Genomic DNA, 20,487 nt, shown 5'->3' on the forward strand with positions numbered 1-20,487 from the left:
AGTACAGCCATGAAAATTTATAAAATGCTGACCTACGCACTCTACTTTCTCCTTATGGATATGTCCTGATTCACATTATGTGATTGTCAGCATTGCCTTAAATTCTGTATAAGACATAGCTTGTGTTTGCTTGATCTGAAGTCTGCTGCAGTCAGTAGGAATCCCTCTAATGCTCTTTAGGGCATTACTTTTCTATTCTATCAGTTTGTTCTCTTGTGATCTTCATAATCATCTGAGCACTTTCCAGCTGTGCTGTCAGCAGTGCAAGAGAATACACCACGTGTTTGTTTGCTCCCTCTTTCTCCCAGAAATGTGTGCTCAGTTGGGTGTATTGTGTTCATTAGGGTTTTCCTTTTGTTTTGAAAGTGATGTGTCTGTTGAATTTTGAAAAATGCTTTAATGCATAAATTCAGTGTGTCTAAAACTTACCGATGTAATGTTTTCCAAGGACACACAATCAAGGACAAGAGCATAAAAAACTATTCCCTGTTGGTATATGCAGGTGGTATGAGAGCTGAAATCTCCATTCTAGGAAAAGCAAAAGTGATTCCTGTGCTCTTTTGATAGGGCCAAAATTTCCTTCAAGATGTTTTACATTCCTTCAGCAACAAATAGTGTAACAACCAATTAGCAATGCTTAGAAAGCATTTTAATTATGCAAAGTTTCGGGAAGCTGTTAAACTCTATACCTTCCCAGTGAGACACACTGCCCTCCTTTTATGGATGCAGAAAAGCTGAAACATGGCCATACAGCAGTGGGGTTGTAGCAGGATGCTCTCCCTGGAATGGGGTAAAATAACTCAAACAGTGTCCTATTTGCAAAGCTATGAGTGGTAAATGAAGAAAGAGGATTCATGCTGCCTTTGGTATTGAACAATGCTGAAGCCAAGTCTGACTCAATCCTGAAGTTAAACACTCTGATAGATAGTGAGATGAAAATGTGGTAGACCTGGTAAAATAAGTGGATAAAGGAACAAAGAAGTGGCACCGCTGATAGCTTCTCTAAAGCTGCTGAGCTGCCACAGCTGGCCTGCAGACCTAATGGCTGACAGTCAATCACCCAGTCCCACCCTTGAACGGCAGGGTCTTCTACCATACCCCTTCTTGGAGTGCATGTGTGGAGGCTTCCCTGAGTGGGCATGCCCTTCAAGGTCATCTTTCAAGGCTGAGTGAAAGAACTGGCCCATGGTCATTGATATGGGTAACATCGATCTGTTAACAATAATTAAATATCAATTAATAAACCTTTTTTGCTAGCTTTAATACAATTGCTTCAATATTGTTTCGTGGTGTACTATAACAGTTGTTAAAGCTCCTATACTGTGCAGTAAATAATTCTTATTAAGTTAGTTTTGTCTAATCATTAGAATAATAAAAAATATATATTTATCTATTTAAATATATATTATTCTTGCTGTCATTTATTCTGTGGGTCAAAGCTGTATAAAGGTTCACTTATATTTATATAATCCTTTAGACAAAGTGTTGACAAAGCCTGGGGTTAAGACTGGCTCCAGCCATACCCAGACTCCTGTATGAGGACTTGAAAAAGCAAGGGGATCCTTTCTTTTTTTTCCCCTGTGACTCAACAGGAGGGCTTCTTTAATAAACTTTATCTGAAGCTCCCACGCTGCCCACGACAGGTGTTCAGTAAGAATAAATTGCAAGACTTTGCACTAACAAGTGAGAACTGTGACCACTGGGTCCTGCAGCTGATTGCAGCCCCAGGGCTAGCTGGGGCTCAGGAGGGCAGCTCCAGGGACACTAACAGGCCTTACTTGACCTGCACAGCCCCAGCCTGGGCCTCTCCCCACCCCTGCCCAAGGCCCAGACCCCATCCAGGTCAGCCTGGGGTCATCAGTCTCTGTCCCAGTGGTACAACAGGATGCCAGCCTCCAGCCATGCGTCCTGGGTGGGCCCTGTGAGTGCACCCTCCTGCAGCTTGTCTCCAGTTGTGTCCCCGCTCCCAGACCTCTTTACCTTGGGTTGTTCCCCCTGGTTTATCACTGCCCTGCTGGTGGTGAACACCATGATCAGCCCCAGTTCTGCTTCTGGGCTCAGTCCCTGCAGGATGGTGTTCAGCATGCCCTAACAACACAATGGACAAAGATCCAACACAAAGTCCTAAATATGCCCAACTGTCCTCTTATTCTGATATGGAAATAAAATATTTATTTTTTAAAAATCCCAAAATCTTACTTCTCTGGCAGCCAGATGGAATTACATCCACTTTTTAATCAATGAAGGGGAGGAAAATAACTCCTCTATAGAGACCAGAGAATGTATGAAGCCAAGGGGAAAGAGGAAATATTATGGGAGAGACACCCAGGTATTGGAGCAGTAACTGAAGTTCCTGCTGTGGGTTTACAAAACATAATTTCAGATTTCAGTAGAAGATACTTCAAACACAGTAACAACTGTGTGAGGAAGGTGCATGCAGGCATGAGCAAGACAGGCAGCAGGTGATGAGACTGGGACTGGCACCACCAGCCACTGATGCTGCTTCCACCTGCACTGTGATAAAAAAACAGCAGCTTAAGCACAATGTGAGGCAGTTCTGCTGGAGAGAATGGCCAGTGTTTAGGATGCAAGGACACAACCTCGTGTCTTCCACAAGCAGCATCCAGCAATTAGAAACTATATAATGCACTAAAATTTTAGACTTCTACCTTCAGTAAGTCACCTTCTCTCCATGTCATTTGTTACAGAGGTCAGCAGAAACTGTGGCAACCCATGGGAATAAAATGCAAGGGAGAGGTGTCAGAAATCACTGCAGCAACAGGTGATTAGAAAACAAATATCACCATAAATTCAGATGTTTTGTAGAAGTGCAGCTGCATGGTATCTATCCCAGCTTATCTAAAATAAAATTAGTTCCAGCAGGCCCTAAGAGCATGCCATTAACACTGATCTACTGATGATACCTAACTCATCAGAATAAAATAGCTTTGATAAAAGAGTTTAGAAGAGGAAATATGCTCACTTTAAACCAATACACTGCATTGAAAATACAGTGATGTTTCTATTGAAACATCTGTTTTAATAGTCTGTTGAAGTCTACAGGGTCCCCTCTACAAATATTCTACTGCAGCTCTCCCAAGACTTTCTAACGCAGTGAAGAGAGATACCTATATTTACAGGAAAAAAAAAAAAAAAAAGAAGAGTCCCCCCTCCCCCAGCTTTATTTCTATTAAGGGTTCAATTTATAACTGAATCCATGCATGTGGCAGTCTGAGTGTTATGGATGGTGAAAGATGTTCGTACAGGTTTAATTCTGTGACTGTTTTCAGGCTCACTGAACTCAAGAGAGATCCACTTAAGCGCCCTCCTTAAACCTCAGCATTGGTGGAGAGCTAACTCCCTGCCTGTGCCTCTTTTTACAACTCCAGAGCTGGTTTCATGACACTGTGAAGCCCAGTAATATGTAAGAACTGGCACACAGAGTTCTAGCATATCCCACAAATGTGGCATGGTTTAGTTTGTTGTTCTCTACAGATACTAAGGAAACAAATTGCCGAGGACATAAATTTTAGTAGTAAGAAATCATAAACATTTTTAGTAAAATCTAGGAAAGTCTCAAGCAGAACCTATGTACCCTCACCTCCGCTTTAACTCTTAATTTTATAAGTCTAGGTACCTGCTCTCTATGAAAGAAATTATAGAAACAAAACTTCAGTAAACTACTTTTGCTCCCTGAAACTAAACAGAAAAGTATTTTCTAGCACTTGGATATTTGAGGTCAGTATCACTGTCAGAAAAAGTAAGAATGTATGGGAAATATCTATTTAAGTATGTCAATGTCTAATTCTCCCTATCTACCTTTCCCTTCTCAATAGACATGTTTTTTGCATATTTTCTCCATTTTTTCTTTAGGCATAGAAGCTATTAATAAAAGCGAGAACACTTTCATTCATCAAAAGGACAAAAGATCTCTACAAAGGAAAAAAAAATCAGGTTCAGGATTTAACTAGCTCAGGGTAGATTTGCAATATCTGGGGTGCCTTTCCCAAACTTCTCTGTTAGTGTAGATAATGAATAAAGGTTTATTGCCCCATATAGGAAGATTTTTTTATCTGTTCTCTGTCTCCCCCTGTTAGGCAAAGTTTTGTGTTTGTTATTGTTCATTGGGGGCTTTTTCTGATCTCTGACTGAAGAAGAGACAAGGAAGCAATTTCATCAATAAAGATTTTAAGCTGAGTGCTGTGAAGAGCAGGCAAATAGCACATGAAGAAACAAGAAGTCCTTTCTGTGTACCCAAGTTTCTTGACAAGTCTCACAGCAGTAATTCAATCTCTTTCCCTCTCAGGGCAAAGGAGCTACATCTGAGCACACCACAGCCACTGGCTTGAGCTCCAGGAATGGAGGAGCAGGAGAACCCTGGCTGTCAGAGTAGACACCTCTCTCTTCTGCTGTGTAAGCCTTCTGCCTCGTGCTAATGAAAATATTTCAACTTCCCAGTGCTAGGGACAAGCTGCAGATGATGTGCAGCGATGCACAATTTAACATGTGGTCCAAGTTAGAAACCCAGACATACTCAAGTATCTTTTTATCCAATGGAACACAACAGCCTGAAGGGAAACAGAAAGAGGTACACTTGAACTTGGGTTAAAAGGGAATCAATCCTTCATTCCTTCAACCAGTGAAACTCATTATCAGGCATTATTACTGAAGCCAAAAGGTTGAACGAATTCAAAAAGGATGAGCTATATATTGAGGAAATGCATATCACCAAAGTCATATCACAAAAGATCTTAAAAACAAAATACAAGCCTTCCTGCTTCAGGTGACTGCCCAACCTTAACATTATAGGAGAATAAAAGAAAAAGTTGAACAAGCTGTTCTTCCTCTGTGTGTGGTTCCTCAAAGCACATGGTTCTGGCTGCTGTCTGAAATACTGAGCTGGAATAGGGAGAGCATTAGTCAGGTCACAAGCAGCAATTAGGATTTTATATTCTTGAATTTGAAGAAGATAGGGTAGAGTCTGCAATGCTTGTCTCTATTCTTCCATACTACTTATGAGAAGGCAAAGAATGATCCAGGCAGGCTCAGACTAGCATATTACAAAGTCTGTATTATAGAGAGCATATAATAGAAAGCTGCATAAAGTATTTCAGTCAGACTTTATACACAATTTCAGCTTTGATTGCACTTAGTGATGACACTAAACACTGAACTTTAAAGACTATGCTGATTAAATTGCTAGAGGAAGTCAAGAATAATTTACCAGCACTCTTCCATACAAATGACTGAATTACTGCCCACTGCCACCCTTTTAACAGGCTTAAAACTAAAACCACAAGAGGTCTGTTATTACTGAAATATGTAATGGTTAAATTTATTAAAAAAAAAAAAAATAGATGGACAGATTTTGCAATATGCACATGAGAGGTTTCTGCCTCCCTAGAGATAGAGTTTAATATGTTATATACTTGTGAGAGACTGAAATTTTATGGTTTGTGGCTTAAATATTATTATGAAGGACTTTTTGCCCATTATGGCAAAACTGTATAAAGAAGCTGCAACCACCAAAGCCTCCCCTCCCTGAAGATGCCTCCTGAGGGGAATTTGGGATTATGAGTTAGGATGCCTAAGGGAACTTGAGATAAGATAGAGGTGACACTATTGTTCAGTCATCTCAGGTCTAGGGAGAAGCAAACAAGGGTGAGGGAGAATTAAGTATCCCACATAAAGTCAAACCCAGCAGCTGTCCTGAAAATCAGCTCTGGCTGGGTTTGAGGTGGGGGAGGCCATAGCCCACAGACTCATCTGCTGAGGCCAGGTTTGCACAGACTCCCCCCCAGCCAAGGAGGAGGAGGAGAGTTTTGGGTGTGTGGCATAAGCTCAGGTCAGAGGGAGTGAACACCCATCCTCCCTTACACCAACCTGTCCAGCTGTGAAACCCCCAACCCCACAGGCCACATCTCCAGGACATTCACATGGGAGGCAGCTGAGGGGGTGTCATAATCCTTCAAAGACCCCCCAAAGTGCTCCCCAGATTTATTCCAGAGGCCTTGCACCAGAGCACTGCATGTGATGCAGCTGCTCCAGAGTCTTTTGCAAGAGATGAGTCAAACTCGTTCCCTGCAGGGGCCGTCCCTGGGCATTCCCACCTGGCCTGAGTGCATATTAATCCATTGAACTCTGTGTTTTGTGGGACCCTTACCACAAAGAAGACCAGAAGAACAGCATCAATGGGTCACCATCAGGATCCATGGAGTGGTGATATTTTCTACTTAATCAGTCTCTCTGTCACTTCTTCTCCCCCCTCCTTTTTCTTTCTATCTCTCTCTACCTCCCATTTGCTGTTAAATAAAATCCATACTACTGACTCTGGCATATGGTCTTGCTTGCACCCTAATTTGGGCAGAGGCATCTCTTTCATAATTTTAGTAACTGGATTGTAACATTATTTAATCTTAGCCCTTTCCTGATTTAAGGAAATAAGCTATTTGTTTACAAATTTATCAGTGGAGTCTTTGTTACTTTTCCATTGTATTTAAAGAAAGTCTAACCTGTGTCTAAGGAAAGCCCTGAAAATGATTGCTGAACTCTTCTGCCCAGCCTCTAGGGAAATATTTATGGGGAAAATATACACAATTATATCATTGCCAGATTAAATCACAATTTCTCCTAAGGTCATCCTGGTTGAGGATGCAGTAGAGAACTAGTAAAGAATTGGTATGCAATAAACCCTTATCAGAAAAAGGGTTGTTCAGCTGGGATTTGTTTGGTTTCTGCATTTGCCCTTGACTTCCAAAAATGCATGTTTGAGCCTTGCAGGTGACTGTGAAAGCTTGAGGGCAGAGCTGCTAAAGTGTGGCATGCTGCTAAAGATGTGAGTTGTGGCAGCTCCCACAGATCTAGATTTTTGTGTGGACTTGTGACAGAGGATGGGCCAGGCAAGATCGCTGTAGCTGCTTACCTGGGCTGGAGTGTCCAGGTATCCAGTGGCCCTGGCCAGCACATTCTGTGTCCTACACCCACAGCAGCCCACAGCGCTGTCCGTGCCCAGAGTCCCTCCAGCCTCTCTGGACATGTGCCACTGCTGGGAGGACAGTGTCTGGTTTGAGAGCAAGCCACATTCGACCACTTCATTAAAAAACCAACACCAAAACACACCAAATCATTGATCCATTATTCATATGAAGCCACCACAGGCAAGATCCGCTTGCACCCTTGAAGCACCCTGCAACCCAAGGCAGGGATTTAGTTATGCAAGGAAGAAGTGGAAGGTTGGTACAGTACAGATAATTACTGAAATAGTAAAGAACACGATCACATGTATCCTGTCTGTCTGGACACAGCTGTTTCACTGTTGGGAAATTCAGCTCTCCAAGGTGAAAATCTCTCACAAACCTGTGTTTCTGCCAAAAGCATTTGTCCTGTTTTAAGCAGCTTAATATATCTCTGGATAGAACAAGAACTGGCTCAGCACATACCAGCAACAAAATGAAGAACAGTCACAGCACTCTCAAAACCCCTTTCAAGGCTGAGAACCAGGATAACAATAGTTAGAGCTGACTGCAGACACCTGAAAAAGAGCTGACCCACAGGAGGTCCAGGAAGAGTGTGCTAGGCTCAAGTCCATATTAATTCCTCAGTGATCCCTCCCTGGCAATTCATTTCACGTTACCCAGGAGCACTCTCTCACACCTTCAGACACAAACATGGGTTTTTGCTTCTTACTCTGTTATTTGGAGATTTGGGACTTTAAACCTCCAGCTCTGCAGGAGAACAGCACAGAAATTGCCCTGCATGTTTTTAAGCCTTGGCCACTTTAAACTTCCAGAGTTTTACAGTCAAAGCACAAGCCTCACAATAAAACAAGAGAAAAAGAAAGCAATCAAGGAAATTAATTCCTGGCTATTTTGCAACATCCGTTCCATATGTCCAAGAATATATAAGACTAATTGCATTTTCACTGACGTCAGTCTAATCAACGATCAGTTTAGGAAGCTTAATGTGTTCTCCTCTGGCTCACTAGGAGATACATATTAACCTTCAACAGAACTTCCAAACACATTTTACTTGATTAATGTTAATATCTCCTCTCCTTTCTATAAATATATTCATGATTTTTTGTATAAAAACCCAAATGTAATTATAGCATACTGAACTCTTAATGGGATTCTTTCCTTCAACAAGCATTTATGTAAACTTGTGCTCCTCTTACAACCAACCATCTGTTTTCTCACTGGAGGGAATTTATTATCCAGCTGAAGGCCTTAAGAAAAAAAGGGTGTTTTGCAAAGGTTTGCAGTTTCTGAGCTGATAATTGTATTGATTACATGAGACAACTGTGTCATTATCAAGACAACTGATGCAGATTATCAGCTGTCATTGCAATGATTACATACTCAATGAAATATCCTACCGTGGTATTTGGGGATATAAGAAAAACTGCCTATGTTAGGGGATTAGAGCTTAAAGACATTTTCATAAATCCTTGTGTTGTGTCAAAGACTAATAAATAGTTCAGTAAGTGCAAGGGCTGCCCAAAAGACATTTTCAGGAAATTTTATTCCTTCAATGACTTAAAAGGTTTGTGTAAGAAAAAGCATTTTTAATAAATATTTTAATGTCATACTGATGTATGACAGAGTCTGGGACAGACTAATAAAATGCTGCTCCTACTTCTGCCTGCAGCACAGGCAACACACCAATCTGGCCATTTTCACCTAGAACAGAAAGCACAGGTAACTTGGGGCATGGTGTACCAATGAACCCATCCTTTGTCCAGATAACCGTTTTGGCCTGTTCAGGGATGGATTCTGTCACACGCAGGTGAGTGATTAGGCTCTTTGCAAGCTATCTTATTAACTGTGCCATTTAAATTCCTCCCATTTGTTACTTTATTTTGTAATTCAACTAAAGAGTGCCTGAAGCATAAATTGGAGAAAAAAGATGGGATAAGGTCCTGCACTGCAGAAACCAACCTGGGCTTGTGCATAGCACTGAAAAGTGGTTTCAGGAGTTTTCTTGATGCCATTCTTGAAGCTAATAACTTATACTATTTAACAATATATCTCTAGAGAAGTTACAATCAGAATGTGGTTATTGAGAAGGTCCTTCAGATAAGATCATTTGTTCATGCTAATGATCATTAGTGGTCTTTATTCTTTGCTATGAGATACCTAAAATGCATACATGTGCTTTCAGTTTGTTAAGAAAATAACACACAGGTATGTGAGCAGGTATTTGAGTGCAGAAACAGTTATTTTTACTCCTGGTCTTGGAAGATAATGAAATGGATGTGATCCAGTCCAAGAGCAGCTACCCCGAACCTCCTCTCACTCCAGTCTCAGCTGGATATTCAACATGTACATCAGTCATCAAGGCAGCCTTTAAAAGTAAGATTCATACTCTCTTTTATTCATAATGAACTCCAAGCTTTCTCTCCACTCTCCTCAACCGCAAGCATGTGCATAGGAAGAGTCTAATGAGTTGGGAATCTTACTGCTTTTTTTCCTCACAATCTTGTCTTTCATCTTACAAAGTACAGACAATAGAAAAACTAAAGATCATTTTATAGACATGGTACTTGGGACATAAATATTTAATCAATTCAGCCATTTCTATTAGAAGAATTTGGAATCTCAAGTAATTTCACATTATGACACCTTCACTTGCTAGTGGGGAAATTTCACATGTTGCTGCCACTACATCTACCAAGGGATGGGAATTAGGAATGTCATTGGTACCACCCAGCTTTTTCCCCTGAATACACAGCCCAGGTCTTGGCCATGGAGCGACAAAACCTGGTGAATCCACAGCAGGCCCTGTTCAGCAAGAATTCTTTCCCCAGAGCCACCAGTACTGGTCTGTGCTTACCACCTCGCTGGAGGTGGTGGAGGTGGTGTTGCAGGATAATCCAACCCACCTCCGAGATAGATCACACGGGCACAACAGGGGAAGTGACATCCCTGGATGATATAAAGGAACTGAGCCTTCAGTGAGCAGGCTACTATGACCCTTCATATGAACATGAAGTTGAAAATCCTTTATTTTTAGCCCACTTCATTCCATATAGAAACAAAGCAAGCTAATTTTCTAAGTAAAACACAAGGCCTCATATCTGTATTCATGAAAATTCCCACAACCTGACCCTGAGATAACACATCAGGTTTTCTAATTGTTCAATTTTGTTCTTTTCACAACTGCAGCTCTTTTTTCAGTTTTCAAAATCTCCTGATTCACACTGGCTTGAAAATAATCAATAACTTCTTCTTAGAATTTCTTAATTTTCCCTAAAAGGGCCTTTACACCCTGTTCAAGGGACCCTCAGTTACAACTGTTTGCTGATGTGAGTAGTCTCAGGCAGTGTAAAGGTTGCAGGAGCACAGACAGGGCAGCTTGGAAGGATCCAGTGAGAGATATTTTGTTTACATGAGCAGTCACTGCTGATCTCTACCCCCTGCCAAGTAAGCCAAGATTACTGAAATCTTCTAACTGGTATTTAAGCACATTGCCATACATGCTGTTTTGCATGAGGCTTGAAAAATACCAGGCCATAAACGGGGCATAGTCACAAAATATACATTTTCATTCTCCTTTTGACATAAGATCAAATGGACTCTACCAATCTTGTCAGGGTGTTCAGCCCCAAATCAGTGAGACCGTAGCACATTGTGCTTTTCTTTTGCTTTACAATATAAGTCTACTACCAGTACATTTTTTCATCATTAGGATTCAATCCTTTCATTAAAAAATGACTGGGACAGAGATAGACACTAGACATGCTTTCAGCAGTATATTCAGAAAAATCCAGACTGAAATGTCACAACTAGCAGTTCATGCTGAGCTTTCCACAAATAGCAGCTCAAACATTTAACCTACCCCAGCTAAAAACTTCAGCTTGCTCTATTTATGTTCTTACCGCACATCCTTCAGTGAGAGCCACACAGCTCGATAACTTGTGGTTATAAAAGGTTCTCAGCCTTCCATTAGCTTTTATTTTTAGCCCCTCACTGTCAGGACCTCAGGAGGGCAGAGGGAGGGCAGCAGCTCCCCAGGCATGGCAATGGCTCCTGGGGTTCCCGGGGAGGAGCAGCCTGTGCCCAGGGCACTGCTGCACTGAGGCAGCAGCAGGAGACACTGGGCACACAGAGCACAACAATGGAGGCTCCTTCTTTTATTGTTTATCTTTTGAACTTGCACCTTACAATTTCATCTTCCCCCCCACCAAAGTCAGTCAGGAATAATCAGAATTCCTGTTATCCCAGATGGTGTCAGTGGATCCTCAGGGTGTGCAGAAACCCCACTGCCACTGCCAGGAGAGTGGAAAATCCTTCCATGACATTGTCAGCATATCTGATGTTGTTCCTTCGTGCTTTAGACAAGGAAAGTGGAGTCCATTTCCTTAGGAAGATGACATGCTGCATTTATAAATGCTGTCACTGACAGGGGTGTTGTTATTCTGACTCACCAGCACTGACTGGGTCATTTGAAAGCAGAAATGCCAGTTTTCCCCCAGACTCCAGCACCCACTGGAGATCAAAACTGAAGTTGGCTCATTTCAGCATTGGCACTGCCCTGAACAGCACAGTGACAAAATTGAGCTGTTAGAAGTGACTTTCTAATTTCACTTAGTTCGTTTTATTTTTAAATACTTTTAAACACTTGTGAGACTTTTGTGCCCCAAAATGTTTCTGCATTGCTATTGTGACCTCTGATTTCATGTCATAATAAAGACAAGTGGACAGTCCCTCTCAGATAAAGCCCCAAAAATTAATAACCAGCCAAACCAAATTGGTCCTCAGGTTTGAAATAAACATTAACCCCCAGCCAGCTATATTACTGACATTTTAATCCTCAGTATAATGTTTGTATTTAACATTGCAGCACCCCCTGTTAAGTTTTCTCCCCAAGGCAGCACACTAGTTCCTGAAGCGTGGGCTGTTCTGCAATCCCATTAGATATTCTTTTCAGGAAACTTCCCCTGGCTACTCCAACCTTTACAAGTTACTTTTTACACTGAAGTACCTCAGTGCTCAGTGACAGTATGCATATTGCATTATTATGCTATATTGCAATATCATGCAGTGGTAATATTACTATAGATGTACTGCCAATGGCTCTACGAGGAAGAAACTACTGAAACACAAGAGCTATAGAAACAATAGTATTCTGAGATCCATTATGTTCTAAAATAAAGTTAAATATTTATTTCCCAGCTATTGATATGTTATGAGACCACTGGAAGTGTTTGTGTCTGCTGTGCTTGTGTGGGGAAAGCACACTGTTCCTGCCCCTTCCTTTTCTGGACTCCATGTGCCCCCAGGTTCCCTCTCCCCACTATTTGTAGGGCTCCAAACACCCAGTTAAAACACCATACCTGAAGAGCCTCCCAGCTTATTGATGAGGGGGTGGAATGTTGAGACACAGCACTTATGTTGTGCCAGCACTGCCCAGCAGCAGCCAAACCCCTGGGGTGTTGATTATCAGCACCCTTGCAGCTCCCAATGCACAGCATGGCACTGGGAGGGTTGCTGTGGAATGATGAATTCCATCTCAGCCACTATTTTTCCCTATTTACTCAGACATTAAAAATTCTGCCTCCTGAAATTGTGCTAACTCAAAAATGTGAAAATGTCAACATGTGAAAATGTTGTGTTAAAAGTCTGCCAAAACTTTAAAGCTACTGCTTTTTCCTCCTTCAGATGCCTGTACTGCTCAATCATTGTATTCATCATCATAGAATTAATAAAACTTACACTTCACCAGTAGTTAGAAATGAAAAAGCAACAAGAAAACTACTCATTCTCTAGGTTGATGATTTTCCTCAAGTAATTTTCTGTAAAGAAAAATGGCAAAGAGTATATAGAATACATGTCGGTGTTGCAAAAAAACAGAGGGTTTTTTAACTTTGAAGTAATGCTTATAGGTCATGTGTGGTTTGGAGTAATGCAATCACCCAAAATGCATGCAGAGAAAAAAAAAAATGCCAGCAGGACAACATCTATTTTTATGTTAACCCTCAACATCACATGGTAACCAAACCATAATTGTTCTTCTGAGCCAAAGAAATCCATTTGTATACAGCTTTGTCAACCAGATCTTTCAACCAGGGCCATTCATTCAAGGAACTACTCCTTCCTCACTCACTGTTTCCTAGCATAATAAGCAATCAAAAAGATTTAGTATTTATTACCTACATGCATTTAAATACCTATTCCTAATCAAATTTAAAACTCAAATGAGGAATAAATTGCAACAGGGAAGAAAGAACAGAAAGAAATGTGTAGTGTATCCATACCATTTGAAGTAATTTAGAAATTCACCCTGAAAAAGTAATGAAAGCACAAGAAGCAAGAGGTGTAAATCAGGAAATACCTCCTCATAGGAAAGGAAATTTAAAACCAGATTTTTGCAGTAAAATACTATGTGAAGTTGGCCCACTGGTATTTAAATGTTTATAAGAGATTAGGTAACAGTCTAAAAAGCTATCAGGCTTTTCTTTGTATCCAAGCCCAGGTGATGCACTTCCCTCTTCCTCAAATAACTTTAGGTCCACTGAACAGCTAAAATATCTGTATCCCTGTCTCCGTGGAGCCAATGTGAAAAGGCTTCATTCAGCTGAAGGCAGAAAGAAATAATAAGCACCCCAGAATAAATGTTCAAAAGCTTTCAGATCATATTACAAGTTAGCAAAACTTAACTGCAGCCAGGCAAAGAGAGGCATCTTTTACAATACTGTCAGTATTGTAGATACTACAGGCTGTGGATGTTGCCATTAACCATATTTTATTAAACCAGGAGCAAGAAATGGTTCAACTAATGCACAATTTTCTCAGTGGTGAAATACATATTTTACAGGACATAGAACATTTTATATTATTTCTAGGACATAAATGTCAACCTAGCTTTTTTATTACACTGCTTGAATTTATTTAATGAGCTGTCCTACAGTGGAGGCCAGCCCTGCATTTTTCACTTGCTTCTGCAGGGAATTTCAGTAGTTAGCATATAAACCCGAGTCTAATCTGCTTCCGTCTGCAATCATTTGAAAAACGATGCTTGGCAAACAGCTCTGCACAGCCTTGCCATCACACGGAGACTGATTCCTCACGCCAAGAGGGAGCAGGCTGAGAAGTGCGTCTCCGTTAACTACAGCAATCAACCAGTTCTTTTTATTCTGAAAACCCTGCGACCATGGCTGGACCGGCTCTGGGAAAACTGCTTTTCCCACATTGCAAAGGATGGAGAAACAATTGTCAGAGAGGAATTGACGGCTTAACGTGGCTCCGAGTCTTTCCCCGGGCCAAATAAGCCTTTGGTTACCGATGGTATGGCTGGTGCCTCCAGGGTAAATTCCTCGCTCATGTCCTACAATCAGAGGAAAGATGTCTTTCTAGTACCTGCGAACAGCTGCCTGGAAGGCTTCAGCTCCCTACCAGGCAGACTAAAACACTGCTGTCAAGCGATTACCTGCGACAAGAGCACCCGACTGCTTCGTGAAGCGGCGACCAGAGATGATAAAACACGATTTTCTGCAGGGGCCGGGCAGCCTTGCTGGAGCTAATGCACCGGTGGGGCCCCTGCGCTGCAGCCAGCCCCGGCCTGAGACCACCCCCAAATCTGGGGGAAAACCCTCACTCCAGGGGTCTTCACTCATCCCATTTTCAACCCGCACACAGCTTTTTAGTTGAGCCCGTGTCGGTGCGCTGCATGTCCCGAGCCCTGAGCACACACACGCCTCCTGCCCCAGTTCCAGCCGAGCCTGTGCCATCGGCCGGGATGAGCGGCGGGCGCTGCCTGCGCCTTTGGCGGCTCCTCCGAGCCCCGCCCGGGCCGCAGCCATCGGCATGGCCTCGCACGGAGCAGCCCCTCGGACCGGCCCCGCAGCCGGTGCCGAGCGCCCGGAGCCAGGGACGCGCTTACCAGGTACCAGACGCCGAGGATGATGGTGCCGGTGCGGACATGGCAGCAGAGGCAGCAGCTGTTGGAGTAGAAGCGTGCCCAGGGCGAGCTCAGCATCGCGGCGGCTCCTCGGGGCTCCGGCGCTCCCGTCTGTGTCCGCGCCGCTCGGCGGGGCGGGGCCGCGCCGGGGCCGCTCCTCCCGGCGGGCGGCACCCAGGGGCCGGCCCAGGCGGGCGGGGGGAGCTCTGCGGCTCCTGCGGCCACCTGGACCCGCAGCGAGAGCCCGGAGCAGCCGCTCGGAAGGGGTTCGGGAAGCGGAGTCCAGGCCGCGCAGTGAGCTGGCAGCCTGTCCCCAGCGCTCCCCGGGGGATGCTCCCCGGGGGATTGCTCCCCGAGGGATTGCTCCCCGAGGGATTGCTCCCCGGGGGATTGCTCCCCGGGGGATGCTCCCCGGGGGATTGCTCCCCGGGGGATTGCTCCCCGGGGGATGCTCCCCGGGGGATTGCTCCCCGGGGGATTGCTCCCCGCGGGATTGCTCCCCGGGGGATTGCTCCCCGGGGGATTGCTCCCCGGGGGATTGCTCCCCGCGGGATTGCTCCCCGGGGGATTGCTCCCCGGGGGATTGCTCCCCGAGGGATTGCTCCCCGGGGGATGCTCCCCGGGGGATTGCTCCCCGAGGGATTGCTCCCCGGGGGATTGCTCCCCGGGGGATGCTCCCCGGGGGATTGCTCCCCGGGGGATTGCTCCCCGCGGGATTGCTCCCCGGGGGATTGCTCCCCGCCGCTCCGGCTGAGCCTGGAATGAGCCCGGTGAGGACGAACCGGCTCGGCGCTTCCTTGGCAAAGCTTGCAGCTCGTCTCGCAATTTTTGAGTGGCAAAGCAGTAGAAATAAACTCCATTTCTCTATAAGGAAAGATAATATCGGAGGAGGTCGTGGAATGTTTTGAGTTTACCCCAAATTCTGCAGCGATAAACATTTGTTTTCTTTCACAGCGCCCTCCTGATCCACTCCCAAAGTTGCTGCTGTTGGGGTGGCTGGAATTTCCTCGTGTAACTGATGCACAAGGTAACATTAAGGTCATTGCCACTACCTGTAGCTAATGCCCTGATGATGGTGGGGTGTGGGGGGACCCAGTCCTGCATATTCAGGCACTGATGCAGACTTGAGCTGAACCTCCTACCAAGCAGCTGACTCTTCATGTTTTATTATTTGAGGCTTGCATTGCCCTCCAGATGAAGTAATGAAGAAAATACTGTCAGGAGGCCTATATGTCTACCCTGACCCTAAGCATAATTTATTTACTGCCATCCATCTTGGCTTGCTACCAAATTCCACAATTTATCATCAAAATATAACATTGAAAAGTACTCCAATGCTCCCCTATATGGTGGCTTTGGGGCTCTTCATTATTTCATACATACATACATCTGCACAGAACAGGAACTTCGAGATAAAAGCTAACTTGGCACAGACTTAACATTTCTAGCTATGCTTTATCCCTACTTATAAAGCCACTATAGTAAATTAAATTAAAAATACTTTAAGTAGGAACTTTGCATAACCTCCGGTTTTTGTTTGTCCTTTTGGCAAGGGGTTGGCAGGGATTTTTGTGTATAAAAAGAAGAGCCACTTAGAACTGGATTTATAATTTTGACTAGATTCTATGCATAAGCCAAATATTTTCAAGATTCATATTCAAAAATGAAACTAAAATTATTGTAAAATGAAACATCAGTATTGACAAATATTCAGGAGGCCAAAGGAAAATCACAAATCATGGGGTCTCACTGGTAACCTTGAGAGATCTTGTCCTTTAGTACCAGAGAGTAGGAAAGTTAGAGATCAAACCCTTGCATGCATGCCTTGTGGAAGGTAAGAGCATCTGCTTCATGAAGGCTATTGGCCAGGACCTGACTTTTCAAAGCAGAGGTGGCAATAAATTAAGGGGATTCCATAAACAGGGACACACAGATGCAAACCTGGTGGAAAAGGGACAGGAGCAACAATGACAAAACCCAGAAGTGTCAGGTTACTGATTGATGGGCCATTGAAGAGCTTTGGACAGGGTCCCCTGGAGTTTGTAACTGATAAGAAGGAGCAAACAAGAAGAACTGGAGGGTTTGGGATATTTGAGGGGGACTCTACAAAACTTTGGAAGGAATAATTAGAGGAAGGGGATTGTGAAGGAGCAAAGGGGAGGGGATAATTAGAGGAGGGGGATCAGGAAGGAGCAGAAGGAGGATCAGACAGAAAGGCGTATAAAAGAGGTCAGTTGTGGGCAGAGTCTGGCCTTCTTATAAAACCTTTCTTAAGTGTCTCTGTGTAGTTTCCACTCTCCACACTGTGTGTGGGGGCTGTAAGCAGCAAGTGCCAGCTGCTGGGGGGATCAGTGAGTGATCAGCGGGTGGGTGGGTGTTATTTGCTTCCAAGCATCAAGCTGGACTAGCTGGTCTGTACTTGGGTCTTCTGCAAGCCCTGCGTGTAGGAGGCACAGATGAAGGCAGCACCTTGTCTGTGGCCATCTGTGCAGCTGTCCCTGCCGGGCTCCTGTGCCTGCAAGCAGGAAAGCAGCAGCTGTATCCCTCAGCCTGGGATGGGCACAACAAGCTGGGCTTTAGCAGCCAGGCAGGAGGAGCTCAGGTCCTGGAGCTGTGAGAGGCAGTCGCTGTTTATAATGTCCTCCAGCACAGCCCTCATCTCTGTAAGCACAAATTAGCTGCATGTCTGCTTTCACTTATTGTTTCCCATCACCGCCTTTAACCCCTATAGTCTCAGAATAAAAAGGAAGAAGGAATAAGCAGCAAACACTAATCACTTCAGAGCACTTTCCCCCATAATTATTAATTTCTATTCAAAAAACCTGATGGGAAAGAGCAGAGAACATCAGGCTTCACATCATGCTCCTGATTTATAACTAGCTGTATTTGGTTTGCTTGGCAAGATTTTTGTAGTAGAGAGGCTTCAGAGCCTGAGTACTGCCACAGATACAGACCCTTCTCAACACAGCCTCTATAAGTAAAACTTCTATGTCCCTCATTTTGCCTTCTAAAACAAGAAACGACAAGCACTTGTTACAGACATGGCTGTGAATCCAGAATACCTGATTTTAAGCCCTGATGGTGGAAGATCATTTAAGATGCAGCAGAAGCAGCTTCTGAACTGGATGACACCTGAGTTTTGTCAAGATTTGTCAAGAGGTACAGATTTTGTCAAGAGGTACAACAGATACTTGAGATTGTCATCTTTATTCATCAAAACTTGAACAGGACCAGTACCACTGTCTTACTCAGCAAGAGAGACAACTCGAGAATTAACAGCTTACTTACAAGCACTTGTTTCAGCTGTGCTGAAAAACTAGATAATCTTTGCAGTGGAATCCATATGGTAAGAAATTTTTCCAAGGGAGCATTCGATGCTGAAATTAAACGCTGCACAGGGCCAAAGCCTGACACACCCTTGCTCAGCCGCTGGTCAGTGAGAAGGCTATGGGATGTATCCAGAAAACAGACCCGGTCTCATGGCTCCTGCCTGCCCCTCCTTACCACAGCAGAGCTGTAGATCCCAAAACCCCGTTCACACAGCCACTCATTCCTCACAGCACCCCCTGAGAGCTCTGCTAGCCAGCTGGGAAGGGACACAGCCCGACTTTGCTGCATTGCCAAAGCATCTCTGTGCTGCAAGCTGTTTAACGAAACCCAGTGTACTCCGTGCCCTGCTTCTGCTCTGTATTCCCCAGGTCTTCCCCGCGATCTTCTCACTGCAGGGACAACTTCTCCCTCCTGCCACAAGTCCATTTAACACTTCCTTGTGCTTTCTACTTCTCACTAAAATTGGTTACTGGTACTTCCCAACCCGGTTAATACCTGTCTGAACAAGATCGCTGGAAGAGGACAGCTAGCTTAGAAACTGTGTGTGATTGCCGCCTTCTATCTGTGCTCACAGCCCACGGAGGTGGTGCAGCATAGTTCAGCTGGCTTTGAATAATTCAATTACGCTGTTGCCCAGCATTGCCTACAGCACATAAACAAAAGGGCAGCTCAAGAGAATCACATCTCCTGCTTGCAGGATTAGCCACGTGCTCCAGAGTGAACAAAGGCATTGTTAATTGTTTTGTATTTGGCAAGTTAAGACAAGATAAGAAAAGGGTTAAACATTGTCCAGAAACCAAGGTCTGGGTATTGTCCTCAGGCACAGGGGGGTGACGACTTTGGGAAAGTGACTCCGATTGTTGCAAAGAGCCATTTTAAGAGTCCTTTTGTTCAGCTTGCTTCAGAACCTGCGTTTCAGGATGGCTGCAAATGATTCAAGTATTCAGAGCTGTAGAAGTATTTATTGCAATGAAGTTTAAAAAATACCTGTGGTTTCTAAAAGAAGTAAGCCTCCAATAAAAGTCTGACACTACCCCTCTGCCACAAAGACTGGCCAACTTGCAATCAAATAGGATTGCTGCTACGATTCAAATTGGGTTCAAGAGGTGATCCATTCCCCTGGTTTGCATAAAAAGGATCAGAGTGAGAACAGTATTTTTCTCCAGCATGTTACAACTCAGAACACAGAACCTGTAAGAAAGCCATTGCAATGGTACAGCATGATGTGCAACTGCTTGCAGAGCTAAATTATTGTGTTTGAGCACCAAACAACGGACAACAAATGGTCAGTTGTTGTTGGTTTTTATTATTATTTCTTCTTTGTTTTAAAAGTTCTGTTTAAATCTTTAAAATTTGTTGAGAGAAATGTCTGAACTTTTTAGCTCACTACTGGGATATTTTGTCATGATTTTTCTTATAGAAGATAGTGATTCTAATATCTTAGGAAATTTATATGCTTACACATTTTCCTTCCTGATGATAAAGTGTATTTGTAACTGTAGCTTCCTTGGGCCACAGCTTCTAATTCTACTTGAAGGTGGTGGTTTTAAGAAACATGTCATTAAAATCTTTTGGTACGTTGCTCTGCCAAGAGCTCAAATGTTCTTCAAGGAAAAGCTTGCTTTAGTGCATGCTTCTTTTTCCCCTTTTCTTACTCAAAAGCCTTTCAACTTCACTCTGAAGATACAGGACTCACAAGAAGGCTAATGAGTGCTAGAGTATGCTGAGATTCAGCTCTTTGTTCTTCTGCCCTTCTCATTCATGCCAGCCTCACAGATTAATTTTAACATTGTGGGTGAGATGAAATCATCTGTGTTACATTTGCAAGAAACCTCAAAGATAAGCTTGGCAATTATCTAACTATTTGCTTGGCAGCAAATTTGCAATTTGGTAACATGTTCTTGAAGCTTTCCCTCAGATACAGCTTGCTTCCCAAGGGCTGCAGTCTCCTCAGAGAGCTCCACACAGAGTTCCTGCTTCTGAAAGCATGTGGCTTTTTTGTGTCCACTCCTGTTCTCCTCTCCCTTGCCCCTGCTGTTCTTTCTTAATCACTTGTGCACTTGAGCCACCAGAGGCTCACGTTTTGCTTTGCAGAAGATGTTTACACTGGAATTATAGCTTGGCTCTGCCATTGCCTTAGCAATAAACAGCTCTCTCCTTTTGCCTTGGGAAGTCTGTAAATTTCTGTAATAACTTTAGTTCTTGGTTTACCTCTGCTGGCTCAGCATGCCTGAAGATACTGAGAAGTGGAGACATCAC

At 43.7% G+C, this 20,487-nt stretch overlaps 1 protein-coding gene across 2 annotated transcripts in view; it reads right to left on the reverse strand.

Annotated features, from left to right (window-relative positions):
* LAPTM4B (lysosomal protein transmembrane 4 beta) overlaps window positions 1–15,024 on the reverse strand; it is a 56,891-nt gene extending 41,867 nt beyond the window's left edge. For both annotated transcript variants that reach the window (XM_005517002.3, XM_088066045.1), the window contains exon 1: window positions 14,881–15,024. In XM_005517002.3, coding sequence (XP_005517059.1) covers window positions 14,881–14,976 — 96 coding nt within the window. In that variant the 5' untranslated portion in view covers window positions 14,977–15,024. The remainder of the gene's footprint in view (window positions 1–14,880) is intronic.
* Window positions 15,025–20,487: the final 5,463 nt, after the last annotated feature.

Source organism: Pseudopodoces humilis, chromosome 1, assembly GCF_049639895.1.
Source record: "Pseudopodoces humilis isolate 2021_Gansu_Grassland_sample_001 chromosome 1, ASM4963989v1, whole genome shotgun sequence".
NCBI classification, from domain to species: domain Eukaryota; kingdom Metazoa; phylum Chordata; class Aves; order Passeriformes; family Paridae; genus Pseudopodoces; species Pseudopodoces humilis.